General features: G+C 35.8%; 1 protein-coding gene and 1 pseudogene across 1 annotated transcript in view; both read left to right on the forward strand.

The window, feature by feature from the left end:
• Positions 1-25,200, forward strand: part of PRKDC (protein kinase, DNA-activated, catalytic subunit) — a 261,857-nt gene that overhangs the window by 43,269 nt on the left and 193,388 nt on the right. The window contains exons 17-26 of the mRNA XM_036264464.1: positions 97-212; positions 554-713; positions 1,668-1,754; positions 2,209-2,328; positions 2,638-2,797; positions 9,392-9,498; positions 16,079-16,169; positions 16,979-17,142; positions 17,790-17,942; positions 23,264-23,371. Of these exons, the coding sequence (XP_036120357.1) occupies positions 97-212; positions 554-713; positions 1,668-1,754; positions 2,209-2,328; positions 2,638-2,797; positions 9,392-9,498; positions 16,079-16,169; positions 16,979-17,142; positions 17,790-17,942; positions 23,264-23,371 (1,266 nt within the window). The remainder of the gene's footprint in view (positions 1-96; positions 213-553; positions 714-1,667; positions 1,755-2,208; positions 2,329-2,637; positions 2,798-9,391; positions 9,499-16,078; positions 16,170-16,978; positions 17,143-17,789; positions 17,943-23,263; positions 23,372-25,200) is intronic.
• Positions 19,976-20,065, forward strand: LOC118631972 (annotated as a pseudogene).

The following is a 25,200-nucleotide window of genomic DNA, read 5'->3' on the forward strand; positions in this document are numbered from 1 at the left end:
AGGCCTTGGCTGTAACATCAGTTGGTCAGTTATTTGTTGAATGAATGTGTTATTGATTGGTATAATGTTTGTTTTTTATAATGTATAATTTTTAAGGATGAAAATGAACCTGCTGGTGTTTGGGTGATCCCGACTTCAGATCCAGCAGCTAATTTGTATCCTGCTAAACCTAAAGATTTTTCAGCTTTCATTAACCTGGTGGAATTTTGCAGGTATTTAAAAAAAAATCTAATTGTTTAAGACTGAAAATTATCATTTATTGGCTGTAATATTGGAAAAATCCTTACATAGTCATAAGAAATAAAATAGCAAAACACTTAAAGTCTAAATTGCTTATATGAATCATTAAAATATATTTGAATGTACCAGCTTAGAGTTATTATTTTTATATTTAAAAGATCCTTATGTAGGAAATAAAAAGGACTGTAAATATACCGAAAAATGGTATACAATGGAATTGTAGACCTTTTAATTATGTGCCTTATAATTTCAAAGCAGAATAAAAATAGTATGATAACAGTTTCTACATTAAGTTTTTAATTTGTTTTCACAGAGAGATTCTTCCTGCGAAACATGTAGAATTTTTTGAGCCATGGGTGTACTCATTTGCATATGAGTTAATTTTGCAATGTACACGGTTGCCACTCATTAGTGGTTTCTACAAATTGCTTTCTGTTGCTGTGAGTAACGCCAAGAAAATAAAATACTTTGAGGTAAGTGTTTTTTGGAAGACATTGAATATGCCTGTGTTTTTTTTAGATTGCATGAGTCTGTATACATATTATAAAAACATGAGATTATAGAATATTGCACTTTAAAATCTAATTTTATTTTCTGTACTTTTTAAAAACTGATAATGTGAGTGACACTCTTAAAAGAGTTAATTAATAGCATTTTCTGTTCAGATTTACATGTACCTGGCTAATTATGTTAGATTAACAGGTTCTTTTTATAAAAATGTTTTTAACATTTTTTATTTTATTTATTTTAATATGTTTTTTTATTGATTCTTTTAGAGAGAGAGGAAGGGAGAGAGAGAGCCGAGTGAGAAAAACATACACCCTGACTAGGGATTAAACCCGCAACCTGGGCATGTGTCCTGACTGAGAATCCAACTAGTGACCTTTTGGTGCATGGGAAGATGCTCAGCCAGCTAAGGCACACTGGCCTGGGCATGAAGTGTGGTCTTAGGACCAGCAGCACCAGTATTACTTGGGAAATCTTATGCCTTCTGCAGGCTTATTGGAAACACTGGGGACAGAGCTCAGCAGTCTGTGCTAGCGGGCCACACAGGTGGCTAGTGAAGTTTGAGAATAACTGGATTAATGTGCCTCAGGTGCCAATCGTGAGCAGTCTGACTCGTTAATTATAGGATGAGCAGGTCTCTGTGCTCATTAGTGTTATGTATTGAAAAATGGGGAAGGGGGAATGGACTTAGTCAGGCTTGTGGCTCTTGACCAACCATCCACCTCCCAGCTCATTCTCTGTTTCCCACTGGCCTCTTCCTGAAATGTTTTCAGAGCTGGTTTTCCCTTCCCCTCTGTACAAAACCTTGGAAATGTGAATATGGATTCATCCCTCAGAAGAAAGGCTGGGAACTGTGGGTTTTAGGACACAGTATTACCTTATTATTGTTCACTGTACTAATTTACTCTTTTATTCAACAGGGAGTTGGTCCTAACAGTCAGAAACAGTCGCCTGAGAACCTAGAAAAGTATTCTTGCTTTGCTTTATTTGCAAAATTTGGTAAAGAGGTAATTTTTTAATGATTTATCCAGTGTAATCATGGGTTATTTAAAAATTAATATATGTTTTAAAAACATATATGAAAAATACATGTTTTCATAAATTATCTAATTACTTAAAATTTGGCTTACTTTATTCAGATCCAGATCAAGGGATTAAAAACCACTAACAGAGAAAACCATTGTGCTTGCAAAGTTTCTTGAGTTTTCTTAAAATAATTTGTGTGATAAAAATGCAAAATTAATAGATTCGTTAGCTTTTCCATATAATGGGATTTAAGTACTTCAAATGAACTTTTCCTACAGGTCAATGTTTAATTTGAAAATAATCATGACTATGTCAAATAAAGGCCACATTATCATTTTTCATGTTTGAAAATAGGTAAATATTTGTTAGGTGATTTTCAAAGCATTAGGTTCTATTCAGTTGCACAGCACTGTTTTTCTCTTCTTTCTTGTGAAGGTATCAGTTAAAATGAAGCAATACAAAGATGAACTTTTGGCCTCGTGTTTGAACTTTATTCTGTCCCTGCCACATGACATCATTGAGCTTGATGTGAGAGCCTATGTTCCTGCATTGCAGGTAGATACATTGTCTTAAGCAAATCTATTTCATATATACATGAATTCCAAGGAAACATGGAAATATCAGGGTCTTTCCATGGCAGTCACAGTAAGTGCTTACCAATCAGACATCTTGGTTTAAGTTCTACTTCTGCTACTTAGTAGTTTTGGGACTTGGGATGCACTCACTTACCTCCAGCAGTGTCTGGCATTCTGGCAGTAGAAAGATTTATTCTTTAGAGAGCATAATTAATTGGTGATGTTTTTTTTTTCCTTTAAATATTAAATAACCTGTGTTTCCATTTACCATGTTTGTATTAACATATAGATGGCTTTTAAACTGGGCCTGAGCTATACCCCATTGGCAGAAGTGGGCTTGAGTGCCCTAGAAGAATGGTCAGCTTATATCAACAAACAAGTAATTCAGCCCTATTATAAGGACATTCTACCTAGTCTTGATGGATATTTGAAAACATCAGCCTTATCAGGTAAAGTTTAAAATAATTATGATGTGTATCTTAAAATAAAATAGCAATGTAATAATTATAATAGAACTGTTTATAGTTTTAGAATTTCTGAAATATGAACCTAACATATTAAAAATATATTTGATTGGTATTTTTGTAATTTCCCCTATTCATTTCAAGATAATTGGGACATAGGACATATAACTGAATCATTAAACATATTTTGCATTTTATTCACTTGTATTCTGCCAAGCTTTATAAAATCTTCAAGGTAAGAACTTTTCTTAAATATCTTGAACTCCTTATGGCTTTTGGTACACTGACTTGTAAAAAATGATGGTTGAATAAATCAAACAGGAATTAAAATTATGACATTTCAACAGTAATTTTATATTTTTACCTAATCCCACTTGATTTTAATTGGTATTCCAAATACAGCTGATGATGCACTAATGCTAATCAGTTTAGAAAAATTGTTATAGGAGAAATGGGTTTGGGAAATGGTTCAAAGAAAAAATTCCAGGCAAAAGTTTTACCAGTCAGGAAAACTAATACTTAGAGTCGAGGGCAGATTTACTTGAACCACGTTGAAAAGGGACATTGTTATCAGATGAAGCAAAAAGATTCAGGAATATTGGCCTATGATTTATTTTTTTGTAGTGTTTTATCTGCTTTTGGAATTAGGGTAATGCTAACCTTGTAAAAAGAGCTTGGAAGTCTTCCTTCCTCTTGAATTGTTTGGAATAGTTTGAGGAGGATAGGTGTTAGTTCTTCTTTGAATGTCTGTTACAACTCCTCTGTTTTCCTAGGAGTTTTTCAATTACTGCTTCAACTTCATTAGTAGTTATTGGTCTGTTCAGGTGTTCTGATTCTTACTGATAAGAGTTTGGGAAGGTAGAATGTTTCTGGGAATTTGTCCATTATGCCTAAATTGTCTAGTTCATTGGCATATAGTTGCTCATAGTTCTTTCTTAGAATCCTTTGTATTTCTGTGGTGTCAGTTTTTTGTTTTTTTTTTTTTACTTTTTTTATTTCTGATTTTATTCATTTGGGTCCTCTGTTTCTTGATGAGCCTATCTTATTTATCTTTTCAAAGAATCAACTCCTGGTTTTATTGATCTTTAATATGATTTTTTTAGTCTTTATGTCATTTATTTATTTCCACTCTAATCTATTATTTCTTTCCTTCTTCTTCCTCTGGGATTTTCTTGTTCTCTTTCTAATTCTCTAAATTATAGGATTAGATCAGCGATTCTCAACCTGTGGGTCACGACCTCTTTGGGGGTCGAATGACCCTTTCACAGGGATCGCCTAAGACCATCGGAAAACATGTATTTCCAATGGCGATGCATAACAGTAGCAAAATTACTGTTATTTCTAGTTTTATGCCATTGTGATCCAAGAAGATGCTTGATATGATTTCAGTCTTCTTGAACTCCTAGAGACTTTGTGTGTTAACATGTGGTCTATCTTTGAGAATGTCCCATGTGTACTTGAGAAGAATGTATATTCTGTATTTTTGAGGATAACTGTTCTGTAAATGTTAATTAAATCCATCTGCTCCAGTGTGTTGTTTAAAGTCACTGTTTCTTTGTTGTCTGGAAAATCTATACAATGATGTCAGTGTGGTGTTAAAGTCCCCTACTATGACTATATGCTGTTGATCTATCCTTTAAAGTCCTCCAGTAGCTTTTTTATGTATTTAGGTGTTCCTATGTTAGGTGCATATATGTTTTTCAGGGTTATGTCCTCTTTTTGTATCTGTCCTTCAAGTACTATATAGTGGCCTTCTTTGTCTCTTATTATGACCTTTGCTTTGAAGTCTGTTTTGTTAGATATAAGTATTGCTACCCCTGCTTTTTTTCGTTTCCATTTGCATGGAAAGTTGTTTTCCATTCCTTCACATTCATCCTGTGTGAGTCTTGTGTTTTGAGGTATAGACAGCATATATATGGGCTATGTTTTGTTTTGTTTTTTAAATCCTCACCTGAGGACATTTTTGCATTTATCTTCAGATAGAGCAGGAGGGAGAAAGGGAGGAAGAGGGAGAGAGAAACATCGACGTGAAAGAGACACATGGACTAGTTGCCACCCACACGACCCCAACCAGGGCCGGCTACGAACTGCAACTGAGAGACATGGTCCTTAGCAGGAACCGAACTTGGGACTCTCCAGTCCATGGACTGACGCTCTAACCACTGAACAAAACAGGCCAGGGCACAGGCCCATTATTTTATAGAATGTCTTTCAGTGTGGGCTTGTGTGACATCTCTTCATGATGAGGCTCAAGTTGTTTTTTGGCAGAAACACTCAGAGCTGATGCCATGTCCTCCTTATAGCTCCATGATGGCAGTTGGTGTCATTGCACTTGTGTTCATTTTGACTATTTGGTTAGTGAATGTCTGCTCCATTTTTTTGTAGTTTTCAGGTGACTCTTTTTCCTTTTGTGTGAGTTAGTTATTTGAGGTTCTCTCCCTCTCCACTTGTTAAAATATTTAGTCTTAAGGCCTTGAGGGGGTGTAGAGGAAGGTAGGTATTAGGTTAGCTGTGGTGCCCCCATAGAACATGAAGAAGGCAGCTCTGAGTCAACACTCAGCCTGCCATTGGGGTTAGAGCTGGAGCAAGGTGGGGACACTAGTATGTTGGGGCAGCCTTATGGGAGTTAGGGGTCCAGGCACGGGGGGTGAAAAAGGTGATAATTTCATATCTATATGTATATCTATACACATTTTGTGTGTGTGTGTGTGTGTGTGTGTGTGTGTACATGGATGAATAAATATAGAAATGGAGATGAAAGAATGTATGTGTGTATGTATAAGTACCATGTGTTTATGTTCTAGTTCTATCCATGGAAAGGGTCTGCATGGGAATAGTTATACCTTAATAGTAAGGAGCAAACCTAATGCCAAGATCATGGCTTCCAAATGTCATTGTCCTTTAAAAGGAACCAGAATTTCTTGGGAAAATGAGTAATTGCAGCCTGGGACAGGAATAAAATACAAGATGAACCTAGAATATTGTATTTTCTGAAACATCCAGAAAACAAGGCATTGTTCAAAGAATGATGGGAAAATGTCACAGGCAAAATTTGGGCATCAAAATAAGTCATTCTAGAGATTATATTCCATTGGTTCAAATAGGAAATATTGAGTACAGATATAAATAAAATGAGTAATGAAAGTTTTGTAGTGTTTTTTTTTTTGTTGCCATGTAATAACTACATATTTAGCAGTTTTAAACAATGCCCATCTTTTAAAAAGCAAAACACCGCCCATCTATTATTGCACAGCTCTGTAAGTTAGAATCCAGGCCGGCTCAGCTGGTCCTCTACTCAGTCTGACAGTTTCATTGAGATGTGGGCTCCTAACTGGAAACTCTGAGTAAGAATTTTCTTTCACTCTCATTTCCTTGCTGGCTGATGGTCAGAGTTAATCAGATGCTGGAGGCCTCTCTGGTCCTTGCTCATAGTCCCCTCCAACTTCACATCCTGCAACAGCACTTTGAATCCTTTTTATACTTCAAATCTCTCTGGCTTCCTCTTCTGTTAGCTGGAGAAAACTGCTTTTAAGGGGCTCCTGTGATTAAATTAGGCCTACCTGGTTAATCTCCCTTTTGTTATGTAAGGAACACAATAATGGGACTAACAGCAGGGGCAGGTCCCATAGGGCTATCTTAAAATTCTACCTATCACATATACTTTCAAAGTAATATACTGCTTTCCTTCCTTGAAAACCAAAAGCACACGCACAATTGTATTTCTGTACTATAGCTTTCTATGGTTCCAGCCACTCATTAATTATCACTTATTACCACGCTTACCTCTTTCACTGAGAAAACCTGGAGTGGATCATTGAGAATTGTCTGCCAGATTCATGGAGCTTGTGAGCACTGACACATTCAAGAGCATGGTCCCAAGCTCTAGCCTTGTTATAACCTTTAAAAACAAGATGCAAGCCCTGGCCAGTTTGGCTCAGCGGTTAGAGCGTCGGCCTGCGGTCCGGAGGGACCCGGGTTCGGTTCCCGCTGAGGGCACGTACTTCGGTTGCAGTTTGTCCCCGGCCCTGGTTGGTCATGCGGGTGGCGGCCACTCGATGTGTCCCTTCACATCGATGTTTCTCACTCTCTCTCCCTTCCTCTCTCTCCCTCCCACTCTATCTGAACAAAAAATGGAAAAATGTCCTCGGGTGAGGATAAAAAACAAAACAAAAACAAGATGCAAAAGCACACAAACTTAAAAGTGTTGTTTAGTAATCAGTGTTTTATGATTGTATTTTACTTTCATATTATTAAGGTATTCATAATTATCCATTAATTAACTCATTCAGTCCAAATTTTTTACCTACAAATCTTAGAAATTGTCTTCTAAGCTGACATGCTGCAAAACGTAATTCTCAGGGAAATAAAAATTTTGCCCAAATAATGTTTCAGTTTATTTGAACATAAACTTATTACATTTTTATAAAGTTAAGTTATGTAGGACTCTTGTGATGATGAAAAATTCTGGAGGTGGATAGTGGTGGTGGAGACAGCATTGTGAATGTTGTTTATTTTAGTTGTAATTCCGGTTTGGTCCTGGGAGATGGTCTGTGTAGCTTCCATTCACTCCGCCGCCATTTTGGAATCCCCGTGAATGTTGTCAGTGCCATTTAATTGTACACTTAAAAATAGTTAAAAGAATATATTTTGTGTAATATGTTTTATACCACAATAAAAGTTATGAGAAGTATGTTAACTTCCTGGCCTAGTAAGCCTGAATAAGTATAGGAAAAACAAACCTAAGTAGAATAAAATGTATACTATGTTATGCTGAACATTGATAGTAAAAAAAAGACATTACTTTTTTTAAACCCAAAATATTAAACTTGTCTCATTTACCAAAATGCCTTAATTATTTGTGAATATGGATTTCTAAAATACTTCTGAGCTAGTTTCTGTAAGATTTGAAGGAAAACTCTGGCTCATTTAAAACATTGTAAGCACAGTATCCTTATTTTCAGAAAATTTTAGGAATATTCAATTTATATAAGCTTATTAATCTGTATAAATAAGTCAGAACACATTTTAAATTTAAGAGACTTTTTAATTTAATTTATTAATACCTTCCAAATATAAGAGAACATTATACACATAAGGAGAGAGGTAAAGGCCTTTCTCAAATCAGGGTAATAGACACACAGACACAGAGAGCTTATAGCTTCAGTTCTGCAATTTAAGTCATAGCTCAAGAGACATAAGACACCAACCACGGACCAGTTTAACTAATTTGAGCTACAAAGAGTAATAATAATAAAAAGACACTAAAAAACAAATCCTCTTTTTCATCTCTGGCCCAATAGAGAGTAGATTTCTAGCATCTATCCACAGAGGTTTACCAGATGGTCAGCAGACCATAAACCCAAATTTTCAGACATTACTGCCACCCGTGGAGACCGGCTTATTGGGCATAAGCAAACCAAAAGCATGAACTCAGGTAAAGGACAAACTAGCAGAAAGCTTGGTAAGGTTCTATTGTCATTTGGGATTCATTTCTGGGAACCAAGAAAAGATAGGCTGGGATTAAACCACCTGTGAGGTGTCTTTCAGCAATGCAGATTACCTGGCTCTGTCAGCAAATCTGCAGGCATCTCCAGAACTAGTGAAAAATAACTTTATAGCTATAAAATTATGACTTTATTATGCTGATATAGTCAAAGGTTTTCTTTAACTCGATAGTTAATAAAGGAATTAGTAGGATGTGTTACAGCTAGTTTCTATAATGTGAATTTAATCACAAAACATTAGCAAACTCAAATAAAGGGAGTGTGTACAAAACTACTGGCATATAATTTTAAAAATGTTTAAGTCATGAAATGCAAGGAAAGACTGAAGAACTGCCCTGGCTGGTTTGGCTCAGCGGTTAGAGTCGGCCTGCGGTTCGGTTCCCGCTAAGGGCACGCACCTCGATTGCAGTTTGTCCCCGGCCCTGGTTGGTTGTGTGGGTGGCAGCCACTCGATGTGCCCCTTTCACGTCGATGTTTCTCTCTCTTCCTCTCTCTCCCTCCCACTCTATCTGAACAAAAAATGGAAAAATGTCCTCCGGTGAGGATAAAAAAAAAAAGACTGAAGAACTATTTCAGTTTAAAGGATACTCAAGAGACAGATAACAAAATGTAATGTTATGTTACTTTTGAACGTAAGATCAATGCTGGAACCTGAATGGATCTAAGGATTAGATGTGGGCCGTGTCTCAGGGGCAATGTTCTGATTTGGATAGTTGGGTGGTGGTTATGTACAGAAGTATTTTTTTAAAAAACTATCATGAACTTATATAAAATTTGGATGTACAGTGTAAAACTTTTCTTTCCTGAAACCCCGCTACCTGTGATTATTACTTTAGTGTTTCCTGCCCAATCTCTGGAATTAGCCACTTCTTCAAGGAATCATATTTCTTTGTGTAGACAATGATTTTTAAAACCAGGACCACCACTGTTAATATATTTTCATTCTAGAAACTTAATTTTTAATCATAATTAAAATTTTAATATTTTGATTTGGTAGTATAGTATGTTCACCCTGATATTAATAAAGTAAATGAATGAATGCTATTTAAAATTGATTTTTGTTTTCTGTTGATAGATGAGAACAAGAATAACTGGGAGGTGTCAGCACTTTCTCGGGCTGCCCAGAAAGGATTTAATAAAGTTGTGTTAAAGCATCTGAAAAAGACAAAGAACATTTTATCAGTAAGAAATCCCTTGTATTTTCTTTATCTTAAATAATGCAAAGATCATATTCTAATGCTTGTGAAAAGTAAAAGTTTTTATTTAAAATGTTAGTCTTACATATAAATTAGAATATAATATAGAAATAATCTCAATATATTTTTAGCATTAAAAATATAGCTAAATTAGCCCTGGCCAGTTTGGCTCAGCAGTTAGAGTGTTAGCCTGCAGACCAAAAGTCATGGGTTCGATTCCAGTCAAGGGCATGTGCCTCTGTTGAGGTTTGGTCCCTGGCCCTGGTTGGGGTTATGCGGGAGGCAGCCAATCGATGTTTCTCTCTCTCTCTCTCCTTCTCCCTTCAACTCTATCTGAAGATAAATAGAAAAATATCATCGGGTGAGGATTTGAGAAAAACGTATATATGTACCTCAATTAACTATTTAGTTTATTGTCTTGATCCTGTTTGTCTCCATCTTTAAGTATAGCTAAGGGATAATAAAAAGTGATTACTTCATATTCAGTAAACAGTGGGAATACTGATATTATGTAAGATTGATTTGCTCACTGGATCTTAAATATATCATTTTGTCATTTTCAAGTCATGTCAGTATTTTTTTTTTCCTGAGGTTAATTTGTTGACAATATTTTACAGATGTGGCATATGTAATTGAAAAAAATGATGTAAATAGAGAAAATTGGATTAGTATAGGGAAAATAACTTTTAGGTATGAAGTGAAAATTAAAATCTGAAGAACTTAAAATTTTTTTAAATTAAATATATTGGAGTGACATTGGTTAATAAAATTATATGGGTTTCAGGTGTAGAATTCTATAATACATCATCTGTATATTACATTCTGTGTTTACCACCCAAAGTGAACTCTCTTTTTATCACCATATATTTACCCTCTTTACCCTTTGTGCTCCCTTCCCTCCACCCCATTTCCCTCTGATAACTGCCATACTGTTGTTTGTTATCTATGAGGTTTCGTTTGTCTATTGATCGTGTTTGTTATTTGTTGTTTTCAATTTTATATCCTACCTATGAGTGAAATCATATGGTTCTTGACTTTTTCTGTCTGACTTATTTCACTTAGCACAATATTCTCAAGGTCCATCCATGTCGCAAATGGCAGTATTTCATGTTTTCTATGGATGAATAGTATTTTATGTATATAAATACATCTTCTCTATTCAGTCATCTATCAAAGGGCATTTTGGTTGTTTCCATGTCTTGGCCACTATGCATAATGCTGCGGTGAACATAGGGGAGCATGTATCTTGACAAATAAATGTTTTCAAATTTTTCAGGTAGATACCCAAAAGAGGAGTTGCTGGGTCATATGGTAACTGTATGGTCACTTTTTTGAGGAACCACTATGCTGTTTTCTATAGTGACTGTACCAGTTTATGTTCCCACCAGCAATGTAGGGGTTCTTTGTACTCCACAACCTTTCCAACACTAATTCTTTCTTGTTTTGTGGATGGCAGCCATTCTAACAGGTGTGAGGTATTATCTCATGGTAGTTTTGATTAGCATTTTCTAATAGCGAAGTTGAGGATCTTTTCATATATATGTCGGTCATTTGTATGTCTTGTGAGACGTGACTGTTCAGCTCCTATGCCCATTTATTAGTTGGATTTTTTGGTTGTTAACTTGTATGCGTTCTTTATATATTTTTAATATATAAATACCCCTTATCAGAGGTATTGTTTGCAGATATCTTCTCCCATTTGGTTGGTTGCCTTTTTGTTCTGTTGAAGGTTTCTTTTGCTGTGCAGAGCTTTTTAGTTTGATGTAGTCTCATTCATTTATTTTTGCTGTTGATGGCAAATTCATAAAACCCTCTCTAAGACCAGGGTCTGTAAGTTTAGTTCCTTTGTTTTTTTCTATGTGTTTTATTGTTTTAGGTCTTATGTTTAGGTCTTTAATATATTTTGAGTTAATTTTGTGTATGGTGAAAAATACCAGTCTAGTTTTATTCTTTTACATGTAGCTTCCAAATTTTTCAGGCCCATTTATTGAAGAGGCTTTCTTTTCTGCATTGTTTGTTTTGACTTTTTATCCAAAATTATTTACCCAGGCCCTGGCTGCGTAGTTCAGCTGGTTAGAGCATCATCCCTCTACGCCAAGGTTGCAGGTTGGTTCCTCGGTCAGGGCACGTACAAGAATTAGCCGATAAATGCATAGAATAGTGGAACAATGAATTGATGTTTCTCTCTTTCTCTCTTCTCTCCTTTTCCTTCCTTCTCTCTCTCTCAAGTCAATAAATTAAAAAAAAATTATTTGTCCATGTACATGTGGATTTATTTCTGGGTTCTCAATTCTGTTTCATTGGTGTCTGTATCTGTTTTTCTGTTAGTGTCATGCTGTTTTGATTGTTGCTTTGTAATATAAAAATTTGAAAAAGTACTATCATCTAGAACTGATAATGCAAACTCCAGGGTAAACCCTTCCTATCTCATTATTTTTGACAGCTTTTTATTGAGAGGCTTGAATGAAATTAGAAATGGTAGTCTAATTTTTAAAAATTATTTTATCATATATAAATAATGGAAGATAAAAGCATTTACACTTATTTCCAGTTTTGCAAATAAAATCTTTTTATTGATATACCATCTCTGTTCCTAGGACTCCAGGAGGTTTCAGTGCTGGGCCACAACTACTTTCACTCATTGACATTTGCACTGTGGTATAATGATGGGTAACACTGTTGGTTCCTTAGCACTTTAATAAATCTTGACCCTTGACCACACATGTTTTTAATATTCTATCTGATGAAACAGGAAGTTTGCATAAAGCAGTCTGCTGCTTAATAAAGTGTGACAGTTGTCCTCAGGAAAAACATTTGTTTGATGCTTTCTCTGAGCTTTGAACTAATGTAACTGTTTCTTTCAAGAACATCATATTATTTGAAAAAATAAATTACAGACATACTGGCTACATAGTATTTGGCACTTTTTTTGTTGTTGTTAGTCCTCATCTGAGGATATTTTTTCCATTGATTTTTTTTATTTTTAAAATTTTTTATTTGTTTTTAAATATTTTTTCTTTATTGATTTTAGAGAGGAAGGGAGAGGGAGAGAGAGACAGAAACATCGATGAAAGAGAACATTGATTGGCCACTTTATGCATGCCCCCACTGGGGAATGGGCCCACAACCTGGGCATGTGCCCTGACCGGGAATTGAACTGGCAACCTCTTGGTGCATGGGTCGATGCTCAACTACTGAGCCACACCGGCTGTGTGATTTTTTTTTTTTTTTTAAAGAGAGTGGAAAGGATGGCAGGAGAGAGAGAAAGATTGATGTGAGAGAGACACATTGATTGGTTTCCTCTTGCATGTGCCCCAACTGGGGCTGTGAATCAAACCTGCAACCCAGGCACATGTGCCCTTGACCGAGAATCGAACCACAACCCTTCAGTGTACAGGCCGGTGCTCTAAACACTGAGCAACACTGGCCAAATAAATTTATCTTTATTATTGAAAGCATTACAGATGTCCTTCTTTTTTCTCCCCTTGATACTCTTCTCCCTGCTCCCGTCCTGCCCCTGCCTTCACCACACTGTTGTCTGTGTCCATTGGTTATGCATATGTGCATGTAAGTTCTTTGGTTTATCTCTTCCCTCCCCCTGACTCCCTTTCCTCTGAGGTTTGTCATGTCCTCTGTTGCTTACTTCCATGTCTCTGGATCTGTTGTGTTTGACAGCTTATTTTGTTCATTATATTCCATGAATAAGTGAGATTATGTGATACTTGTCTTTCCCTGGCTAGCTTATTTCACTTAGCATAATTCTCTCCAGGTCCCTCCATATCATCTCAAAGGGTAAGAGATCTTTCTTTCTTACAGGTGCATAGTATTCCATTATGTAAATGTATCCCAGCTTTATAATCCACTCATTACTGATGGACACTTGGATAAGTTCCAGATCTTAGCTATTGTCAATAGTGCTGCTATGAACATAAGGGTACATATGTTTTTTCTAACCGTTTTTGTTTTGTTTTGTTTTTCATCCTCACCAGAGGACATTTTTCCATTTTTTGCACAGATAGAGTGGGAGGGAGAGGGAGGAAGAGAGAGAAACATCGATGTGAAAGGGACACATCGAGTGGCTGCCACCCGCACGACCAACCAGGGCCGGGAACAAACTGCAACCGAGGTACATGCCCTTAGCGGGAACCGAACCTGGGTTTCCCCGGACCGCAGGCCGACGCTCTAACCGCTGAGCCAAACCGGCCAGAGCCATATGTTTTTTCTGATTGGTATTTCAGGCTTCTTAGGATATGTTCCTAGAAGTGGGATCACTGGGTCAAATGGCAGTTTCATTTTTAATCTTTTGAGGAAACACCATATAGTTTTCTGTAGTGGGTGTACCAGTCTCCATTGGAAAATATTTTTAATAAAATAAAAAGAATACGCCTGTCATTTCATAGAAAACATAAATGATAAAATGTAAGCAATTGTACTTAAATGATAAAATTTAAGCAGCATGTGAAAATCAAAAGTTTAGAAAATGTATAACCATCACCATGAGATTGACAGCTATTCAATACTTAAAAGATTTTTTTCTAACAATCCAATTAAAAAATGGGCAAAGGACCTGAATAGACACTTCTCCAAAGAGGACATACAGATGGCTATAGACATATGCAAAAATACTCAACATCACTAATTATCAGAGAAATGCAAATTAAAACTACAATGAAGTATCATCTCACACCTGCCAGAATGGCTGCCGTCAACAAATCATCATACAAGTGTTGATGTGGAGAAAAGGGGACTCTAGTACACTGCTGGTGGGAAAGCAAACTGGTGCAGCCGCTGTGGAAAACAGTATGGTTTTTTCTCAAAAAATTAAAAATGGAACTGCCATTTGACCCAGTGATTTCACTTCTGGAACCATACTCTAAGAATCCTGAAACACCAGTAAGAAAGACTATCTGCACTCCTTTGTTCATAGTAGCATTAATTACAATAGCTAATATTTGGAAACAGCCCAGGTGCCCATCAATAGATAAATGGATAAAAAACTGTGGTGCATTTACACAATGGATTAATACGGGGCTGTAAAAAAGAAGGAACTCTTACCCTTTGTGACAGCATGGATGGATCCGGAGACTATTATGCTAAGTGAAATAAGCCAGTTAGAGAAAGAAAAAAAATCATGATATCACTTACGTCAGAATCTAATGAACATAATAAACCAATGAACAAAATAGGTCCAGAGGCATGGATGCATGGAGCAGAATAACAGATCTTAGTGGGAAGGGGTGTGCAGGGGACAGGAAGAGATGAACTAAAGAACATTTATATATTTATGTGTAACCCATGGACACAGACAATAGTGTGGGGAAGGCCAGGGGTGGGGTGGGGATTGGGTGGAGGGGGGGCATAAAGGGGCAAAATGGGGTACATCTGTAATATTGTCAATGATAAAAAATAAAAAGGAAGCATCCCAGGCAAAGCCTCTGGGACTAGGGAAAGAAAAAAAGATTTTTCTGATGACATTTGTGTGATTTTTCTACATATATAATAAAATGTGTCAGTATTTTTTTTTTTTTATCCTCACCCGAGGATATTTTTCCATTTTTTGTACAGATAGAGTGGGAGGGAGAGAGAGGAAGGGAGAGAGTGAGAAACATCGACATGAAGGGACACATCGAGTGGCTGCCACCCGCACGAAAATGTGTCAGTATTTGATAGATCTGAATAACCCAGTGAACCAGTAACTTCAAATGAGCAATATATTATGTTACTAAATCATGTATGGGTAAAAAATTCATTCAATATGCAAGATAAACCACTGGGTTTTAATGTAATAGAGTATATAAAGTTTCAGATTCCTCCTTTTAACTCATGTTTAAGAAACTACCACTTGTTAGTGTTGGTATACTATCAAAGAATAACCAGTTCTCTGAAAGGAATGTCAGTACACTATAGCCCTTCTGTAGCTTTCAGCTACAGCCCTAGCAACGTCATACGAGAGCTGTCTTCTAGTGAGCCAGACAAAGTAATTTGCGCAAATGTTTCTAAGGTTTTTTGTCTGTTTATTTGGAAAATACAGGGTGAGGTAAAAGTAGGTTTATAGTTCATATGGAAAATAATATAACAACAAATAACACAAGAATAAACTCTGTTTCGCACACTCACAACTATATACCTACTTTTGCCCCATCCTGTAACTTACTTTTCCTAAAAATATATCATTTATTAACTTGCAATGGGCTTAGTTTTGTTTAATAAAATAATTATTTAAAGAATTTCTAAGTTTTAACTTCTAATATGATAAGTATTGGTAAATACATTCAACATTAGAGCTCTTTGGGGAATCCTTATATCTTTTAAGGGTGTGAAGGGTTCTATTAAAACTTTGGAATCTCTGGCCTAGGAAATGGGCATGTAACTGCAAAATTGGAGAAGCTCTAACTTCTTTTCATGAATTTGCAGTAAAATGAACAGCAGTACTGTGTAGGACATAGTGAACCATTGGGAGACATTAACAATAGAGAAAGTTGTAAAATAGTTTTTCTCTCCTCTCATGATTCTCTTTAATTTTTAACTTCGTTACCATCACATGTAATAAAATTTTTCAATTGCAGAATGACGCACTGTCCTTAGACGAGATAAGGATTAGAGTGGTACAAATGCTTGGCACTCTAGGAGGACAAGTAAACAAAAATCTTCTAACAGGTAAATAAACTTTTCATTAAAATCAATTAACCTCTATAGATATATTTGTCCATGAATATAGATGTATATAGATCGTGGTATATTCACATATTTACTCCTATATGTGATTTACATCTTTTCAAATATGATTACAAAGAATAATGTAGTGCTTTGATTGTACCCATGCAATCTGAATAATTTGGTACATGACTACGGGAATGGTTTAGTTTGGTTTATTAGGCATATTTTCCCTTTTGAAACAGAATCTAATTTGACATTCTTTTCTATACTACATATTGTTTCAGGAATTCAAAGTCAGTATTTTTTAGACCGGATATATTTAATATTTGAGTATTTTTAGTGTTTTTAATGAGAATTAGCATTTTAGTTCAGTAAAAAGTCATCTTTATTTTTACATTTAAAATTTTATATTAAATATACTAGTGACTTTTGGTTATTTAGGAAGTTACAGCCTATATTGGGAAAATAAGTGTTACATGGAGATTTTTAATATGAATACTGTTTACTTATCATTTTTCCACAGACTACCTTAAGTGTTTGCTAAAATAAAAAATTCAACATCCCAGACTGTTAGACTTATTTAAAAATATTATTTTAAATGAAATTCAGAAATACTATATTAGTGATTTCTAATGTTGTAGCTACATGTGTGAATTTAAAAAAAAAGGAATGATGAATAAAGTGCTTAATTTAAAAGTGTAACCAAGTACTCTGGTTTCACTAATGAATTCTAGAGTATTTGTTGTGAGAATGATTTTGAATGAAAAAAACAAAGACAAACACATGCTCTTCTTAATCTTTTTCAACAGCTGCATCCTCAGATGAAATGATGAAGAAATATGTAGCATGGGATAGAGAAAAAAGACTCAGTTTTGCAGTACCATTTGTAGATATGAAACCTGTCATTTACCTGGATATATTCTTGCCTCGGGTTACAGAACTAGCTCTTTCAGCTAGTGACAGACAAACTAAAGTACTTTTGTTTTCATTTCACTCATTATTTAGAGCCTATTGTTTTTAAGACATGTTTTTTAGGAAATAGATAATATATTTCAACCATTTCAATATTATTAATTTTATATTTTTTGTAATAAAGTAATTAGAAAACTAATGATCAGAAGTAGCTGTCATTGATAAATGAAGCTTAAACATAAATCATCTTAATAGATAATAACCTGGCAAAACGTTAATATAACAAAAAGTTGATATTAGAAATTGTAGTACAAAAGACATTTGTAAGTGATTTTTCAATCTGTGCTTGGTTATCTTCTCAACCTGGGAGATTAGAAACATCATCTTAAGTTTTCAATGCTTCAAATATTCCTCATAGTGGTGATAATTGAAAATGTGCTAACAAATGAAGCAAAGTTGTGCAATATGGCAGCAATGAAATATATTTCTTATGAATGTATTAGTCCCAATGTCTAAAGCTTTTAAATTTCAATTTTTAACTCTTGTTTAAAGATCCAAGTGAACAGAAAAGCATCAATTTTATTCTAGTTAATTTATATTTGGGTATGATAGTTATTTTTTTAAGGGTTAAATTGAGAATCATTTCAAAATATTCTTCTTTTATTAACATGTAACCTTGAGATTTTTTTAACTCCTGGCCTATTTTAGGTTGCAGCTTGTGAACTGTTACATAGCATGGTTATGTTTATGTTGGGAAAAGCCACTCAAATACCTGAAGGTGGTCAGGGTTCCCCACCTATGTACCAACTCTATAAGCGAACTTTTCCTGTGCTACTTCGACTTGCATGTGATGTAGATCAGGTAAGTGATTGATTTTGAATTTGAAATACTTGTAAAAGTTTTTTTTAAGTTCTGTCTAGTTCAATGATCATCAATTTTTGCTACACATTAGAAGCATTAGATCACCTGGGGATCTTAGCCAAAAAAAAAAAAAAATACTGCTGCCTGGCTGCTATGCCCATATGCTCTGATTTAATCCCTCGGGGATATAACCTGGGGATCGTGACTTTTAAAAGCTGTTCTGGTGATTTGTAATGTGCCATAAAGTTTGGGAATCACTGTCCGATTAGGGTTACTGAGGGTCTAGGTATCTAAAGCTGCATTAATTATTGTCCATTACCTATAGGGACTCACAGTACTTGTGAAAGAGATTGGAAATGCTGACAGATGGCATTATGCTGATGACATGGACAAATTCTTACTGCTGTCATGAAGCAGAAAACAATGGAATTCTCAGTTCATTTTATGAAGCTCACATAACCCTGATATCAGATGCACACACAAAAAAGAAAATGAAAAGTTTATAAGTATAAATGTAAAATTCTTCAATATATATGATTGAATACAATCCAGTAGTATTAAGATGCACCATGATTAAATAGGATTTTTGTTAAAGTGGGCTGATGAACGAAAATAACCCAGAAACACAGAAAGGAGTATGGTTCAGAGAGATAAACCTCAGAGTAGGGGGGCCAGGGAGGATGGATGAGATGAACTAAAGAACGTAAACGTATATGCATGTATGTGTAACCAATGGACATAGACAACAATGCTGGGAGGGTGGGGGTGGGGTGGGATAGGGAGGAGAATGTCTAGGGGGGGAAAGGGGAAACACTTGTAACAAAAATAAATTCATAAAAATTGGGAAGAAAAAAAAAAAACTGGAAATTTACCACAGAAATGGATTTCTAAGCAGTGATTCTCTCTATAAAGCCTAAAGGGCACTTTTGTTAGCTTATGGTAAACTAGATATAGTTTAATGTTATCTTAATATGGTAAAGAATGTCTACCTGACTGTCGCAGGCAAGTCATCTCCAATCACTGGTTCCTGTGCTTTGTCCTGGACATTGGTGATAGACTTGACCTGTTCCTAGGTACCTCCGGGACCTACCTGGAGCAGTACCTGTGGCTTGGAGTTGTTGGTTGCTCAGTATAGCTTCACTGGTATTTAGTTGTTTGTTTACAGTGGTTAGTATCTGGGCCTGTCTCTCAGGCTGTGAGCTTCTTGAGGGCAGGGACATGAGAAAGAAGGAGAAAAGATTATTATTTGGAATAAGTCTTTAAAAAATTTGGAAATCCCAAGGTTATCAACTGATAAACTCTAAGCATTAATAAAAGAGGAACTGATTAAATTTTGTGTGTCAATATTCTCTGTTATATATTAGTATTGACCACTTGAAAAATATGTTTAGAACATCCCATTCATAATAACATATATTATGGATATGTCTAGCAATAAACTTCAATATGCCAGACAAACATATTATACAAATATAAAATGAATGTGTTATGTACCTGAGTTAGAAGAGTGACTATTGAAAAAAAATGCCCGTTCTTTCCAATCAATCAGTGTTTGGTAGCATTCCAGCAAAAAGGCCACAATTAAGTTCATATTGAACCTAAAAAGTCATCTGAAAGAATAATTGATTGAGTCTAAGAAAATTTTTCTTAACCAAGAAAAATTTTGAAAGAGTGGGGTGCTGAAAAGAGTCTTGCTTTAAAAAGAAGCTACATGAATTATAACTAATTAATTAACCTGTTAACTGGGGAATTCCCTGGGAATTCCCTTTTTACTGTTTGACGTATTTATACGTCCCACTCGGTTAACAGGTTAATTTTAACTGCACAGATAGTTCAGTGGGAATGTCTGGTAGTTGGGAAGTAGACTCATGTACACATAAAAATTGTATTATTTGGTAGAAAGAGTATTTTAAGTTAGTGAGAAATAGGTCATTTACTAAATCATATTAGGCCAATTAACTAACATGAAAAATTTCAAAAAGATTTAGAAGGAAAAACTGAGAATATAAATATATTAGCGAAAAATGTAGTGTTTGTTTTGGCAGCGACAGTACTAAAATTGGAACGATACAGAGAAGATTAGCATGGCCCCTGTCCAAATTCATGAAGCATTCCATATTTAAAAAAGAGAAAAGGAGAAATGTAACGCATTTATAGTATCTATATATTTGGGTTGGGATAGTCTTTTTTATTGACAATTTAATTGACTACATTAATATAGGAACATATGAAGCTAAAAGCAAAGCTTCATATTGTCTTTCCTCCTTTTACTCCCCAGGAAAAGCCACTTTATCCTTAGCAAAAAAAATATTCTCTCAGATCTTTGTAAAAACACATTTTTGCCTAGGTATTTCATTTTGTTTGTAAAAAGTAGTATCATAGCATTAAAAAATCCTCTCGTTTACAAAATTTGATTTGGATGGATTGTTATTGCATTTAAGACATTCAAAAAATTGTCGTTTCATAAAGTTTGCATAGGAAGGGAGATTTTTCTTACAAGATATTGAAGACAGATATGTAGAAGAAATATGCTAATGTAGTGATAGTTTGACTTTACAAATGTTTAAAACTACTGAAAGGCATAAAATCCACAATTTTAACATACATAATATGGAAAAAAATTTTTTTCTACCTTCTACTGAAGATATAAGATCTAAAAACAGGCAAATGGACAAAGAAAAAAAAAATAGACAACTCAAACAAAAAGTAATATGGCCAATATTTTAAAATATTCAACATTTTTGCCCTGGCCATTTTGGCTCAGCGGTTAGTGTTGGTCAGCAGACCAAAGAGTTGTGGGTTCATTTCTGGTTAAGGGCACATACCTTGGTTGAAGTTCAGTCCCTGGCCCTGGTCAGGGTCACGTGGGAGGCAGCCGGTCGATGTGTCTCTCTCACATTGGTGTTTCTCTCTCTTTCTCTCTCTCTCCCCCTCCCTCCCTTCCTCCTTCCCTCCCTCTCTCCCTCTCTGTCTAACGATAAATGGAAAAAAATATCCTTAGGTGAAGATTAAAAAAAAAAACTCAACATTTTTAGTAAGAAACAAAACAAAAGGCAATTCAAATTAAAATGATACTGTTTGCAGCTTTTGTCAAATATTTTGACAGTGTTGGTATTGCCAAGCATGTAGGGAAAGGGCCCTGCGAGTTCTGGTGGTGAGAGTGTGTTCACGTAGGCTCAGCAGAAGGCTCGGGACCTGCGCCTGAGTCCAGAGTTTCATTATTACCCGTGTACTCTGAGTAGCGTGGAGAAGACTCCACTGAGATTGCTTGTGCTGGTCACACATTAGATATACCAGCAACTCTGATCACAGGATTTAGATAACTGGATCATGGTATATCCATATATGAGATACTGGGCAGCTAATAAATATATTGATATAGCTTATGTATTTATATGGAAAATATTCAAAATTAAGAAAAGGTTGTTATAAAAATTATATTTATTTTTATACACATGTATGTGTATATACATGTATATACGTATATTTAAATGTGTGTAAATAAAATATTTTGAAAGTTAACAGCAATTTTTAATGTTAACACTGGTTACCTTAAGGAGGTAGGATTGTAGGTGGATGCTTTTCTATATTTTTTACAATTTCTATAAATGGTATGTGCATGTGTATGTGTGCGTGTGTATGTGTGCGTGTGTGTGTTTTATGTATCTAGACATACATATATATCTCATATATTAAGAATAAAACAGTATAATTCTTTTGAAGAAAAAAGTCATGCTTTATGACCAGTTGAAAATTTCAAACTGTGATGTAAGATCCTTTTATTTTGATTAATCCTAAAAATTGCTTCAAAGGAAGGTTAGAAAGGTATTATTTATAGAAAAACATCCAGTTGCAAGAGGTCTCTGTGTTGTTTGGTCTGTGTCCTGAGACATTTTCCGTGGTTTTTGAGGTGGTGGTATTCATACCAAGGCGCTCCATTCTTTTTTTTAAAATTTTTTTTTAAATTTTTGTATTATTTTTTTTTTATCCTCACCCGAGGACATTTTTCCATTTTTTGCTCAGGTAGAGTGGGAGGGAGAGAGAGGAACAGAGAGAGAGAGAGAAACATCGATGTGAAAGGGACACATCGAGTGGCTGCCACCCGCACAACCGACCAGGGCCGGGGACAAACTGCAACCGAGGTACGCGCCCCCAGCGGAAACCGAACCCGGGTCTCTCAGGACCGCAGGCCGACGCTCTAACCGCTGAGCCAAACCGGCCAGGGCAAGGCGCTCCATTCTTGACGCCAGTGTCACTTGGGAAATAACACTCTCCTGATTTCTCACTGCTTCAGTAGGAGCCCTAGCCTGTGAGACACACAAATGTACGAAGCATAAAGATAGGGAATGTTTCCCTTCACTTTTGCTAAGAAAATGTTGCTCTTCATATAATAAGGATTAGATTTGTAACCATTTGTCTAGGTAAGTGCGGTGATCCCAAAGGATAGTAAAACTTCTCTTTTCCCTCCCAGGTGATCACATGGTCACATCTAAGCCACTAAGTTAAGCTCCCAAGTTTCCAGAAAGATGATCACTGTTTCCCTGGCTACTTCCTTCTAGAAAGGAGGAGCTCAGGCTGGAAGGCACCCTGGATTGTAACAGCCAGAGACCCACAGGGCTGTCTGGCCCCTGGAGAAACTATTTATGTTCTGGAAGTTTAGAATGAGAACTCAGGATACTTTCCATCTCCAGGGAGTCAAGATTTTTCTTCTTCCTTTTGGCAGCAATGGGAGAGGCAGTTGTCTTCTCCGGTGATAAAGCTTTGAAGTCTGGCTTTTTCTTTGTCATCATTTGCTTTTTAGTTGAATAATGATAATGTCTGATCCACAATACCTCAAGTGCACATTCAGGATCAAATTAATAAAGATGAATATTACAAAACAAACAGTATCTACCCTAAACTTCCCTCTTAATTAAGGGAACAATGAGTTTGTGTGTGTGTGTGTGTGTGTGTGTGTTTTAGAGAGAGAGGAGGGGAGAGGGAGAGAGAGAGAGAAACTTCAGTGGGCTGCCTCCTGCACGCTGCCCATTGGGAACGTGCCCTGACCAGGCATCAAACCCCCAGCCTCTCTGTGCATGGGACGATGCTTAACCATTGAGCCACACTGGTTAGGCTGTGTGTATATTATTCTTCGCTGTACTTTTATGAAGGAGAAAATAGGAAGAACCTGTTTATTATAGAATTTCACTAGAAAAGGAAACTAATAAAACCACGGTAGTATTATCACTTTATTTTGCCTCTACCATTTAAATGGAACTCTTTTCCAGTGTAAAAGCACTGTAACATGAAGAAAATAAACTCTAGTGATATTTTTTCTTTAGGTGACAAGGCAGCTATATGAGCCACTAGTTATGCAACTGATTCACTGGTTCACTAACAATAAGAAATTTGAAAGTCAGGATACTGTCGCCTTACTAGAAACGATATTGGTGAGTAATGGTTAACTTCTTTTCTGCTGTTTTTATTGACTACTTATATTAGTTATATATTTAGTTCTTTAAGAAAAGTTACCTGTCAAGATATCAAAATATAGCATTTAGCTAGATTATATTTCCTTTTGTTTTAGAAAATTGGTGAAATGCCATTTTGATAATCAGGATGCCATATTTATTTGTTTAAGTGATACATGTAAAAATCTGCAAGCAGTAGTCACATTTTATTAATTTTCTGATTTTTGGGAGAATGGTTATAAATTTGATAAACTTTATAGTAAGGCTATGGTGGGGTTTGAGGTTGGAAGGAGTGAATAAGAATGTTCTTTTATCAGAATCTCAGTACCCTATTTTTAAAAAATACCTATAGTACAATAATTAACTTTAGAGTAAAAGGATTTTTTTGGAGCTTATCAGGTTTTCTCCTGCATTCAGATTCAGCAAGTAAAGGACCCTGGAAACAGTAGCTTACCTTTTACTTAAAACCATCCTGAGACCGTGGAGGTAGAATCGTTAGGGTTTGGTCACAGGTTCACTGAAGGCAGAGAAAATGAGGTCAGCTAAAGCTGTAGTGTCTTTTGACACTTATTATATCATAATTTTCTGAACTTGTACCTGTTATTTTAGCCTATAATTTTTGTTTTGCTGTATATTGACTTTGGAATCAAAAGTCCCATTTAAACACAGCAAGTTTGTCTAAACAAAGTCTTATAATTGCATGTGTTTTCACATTGATTCCAGTTTAAATCTGTGTGTTACTTTCTGTTAAGTTTGAAATAAGCCAGAGGAAACAGAGGATTTGAAAAGGGCATCCAGACAGAGGAGACAAGGCATTAGGTATTTGGTGTGTTTGTGAGGAATTAGGTCTGAGTTTTGCTTGCACAGGAGCGTTGTGTGAGGTGGGGCAGTGAGGTTTGTTGGGCCAGAAGAGCAGAACACTACAGGTAGGGAGACCATACATTCTCGTTTGCCCAGGACTGTCCTGGCTATGCCTGTTGTATATGTAATTATTAATATTACTCCTTTCACGGAGAGTGACCCTAATTGGATAGATACCATGTTGTGGGGTGTGGGGAGTCCATGGGACATGGCGCAATCCACTGAGCCACACAGGCCAGGCTCTGGGCTCGCATTTTACAACTACAGTCATGCCTCCACAGGGCAAGGACTGAACATTTTTATTTGGATGGTGATGTAATTATATCTATGGTTCATTTCTCTGAAGTATTGGCCAGTAAATTGTGCCTATTAATAAACACGTTAAATTGCTGTTTGTTAAAGTTGAAAGCAGCTTTATTCATAATGAACCCTAAACTGAAAATAACAGGGTAATGGATACATAGACTGTGTTATATTTATACTGCACTGCAATATTAAAAAATGAACTAGTGACACATGTAACACCTAGATAAGTCTCAAAACATTAAGTTGAGTAAAAGAAGCCAGACACAAAAGAGTCGACACAGAATGATTCCATTTACATGAAGTTCAGTCTAGACTACCTTTGACCTAAAAGTTACCACTCTGACTTTTATCATAGTAGATTAGCTTTGTCTATATTGAACTTCATGTAAACACATTAGATTAAATTTAATTTCTGGCTTATTTGCATTCAGATCAGTTTATTCTGATGTTTCTTTTCTGAAGTTTTTATCCTCCCTATTTTCCCCCTTTGAACCTTGAAATTAGCTTAAAGAAGGGCTTTAGAAAGAAGTTGGGTAAGACAGTGATAACGTACAATGAGATGGTTGGGGAAAGAAAAGGCAAAAGAGGAGAGTGAAGTTGGTAGCACAGTACTCAGGTGAAGGGCACCTGCCAGTCTGCAG

Source organism: Molossus molossus, unplaced genomic scaffold, assembly GCF_014108415.1.
Source record: "Molossus molossus isolate mMolMol1 unplaced genomic scaffold, mMolMol1.p scaffold_m16_p_16, whole genome shotgun sequence".
NCBI classification, from domain to species: domain Eukaryota; kingdom Metazoa; phylum Chordata; class Mammalia; order Chiroptera; family Molossidae; genus Molossus; species Molossus molossus.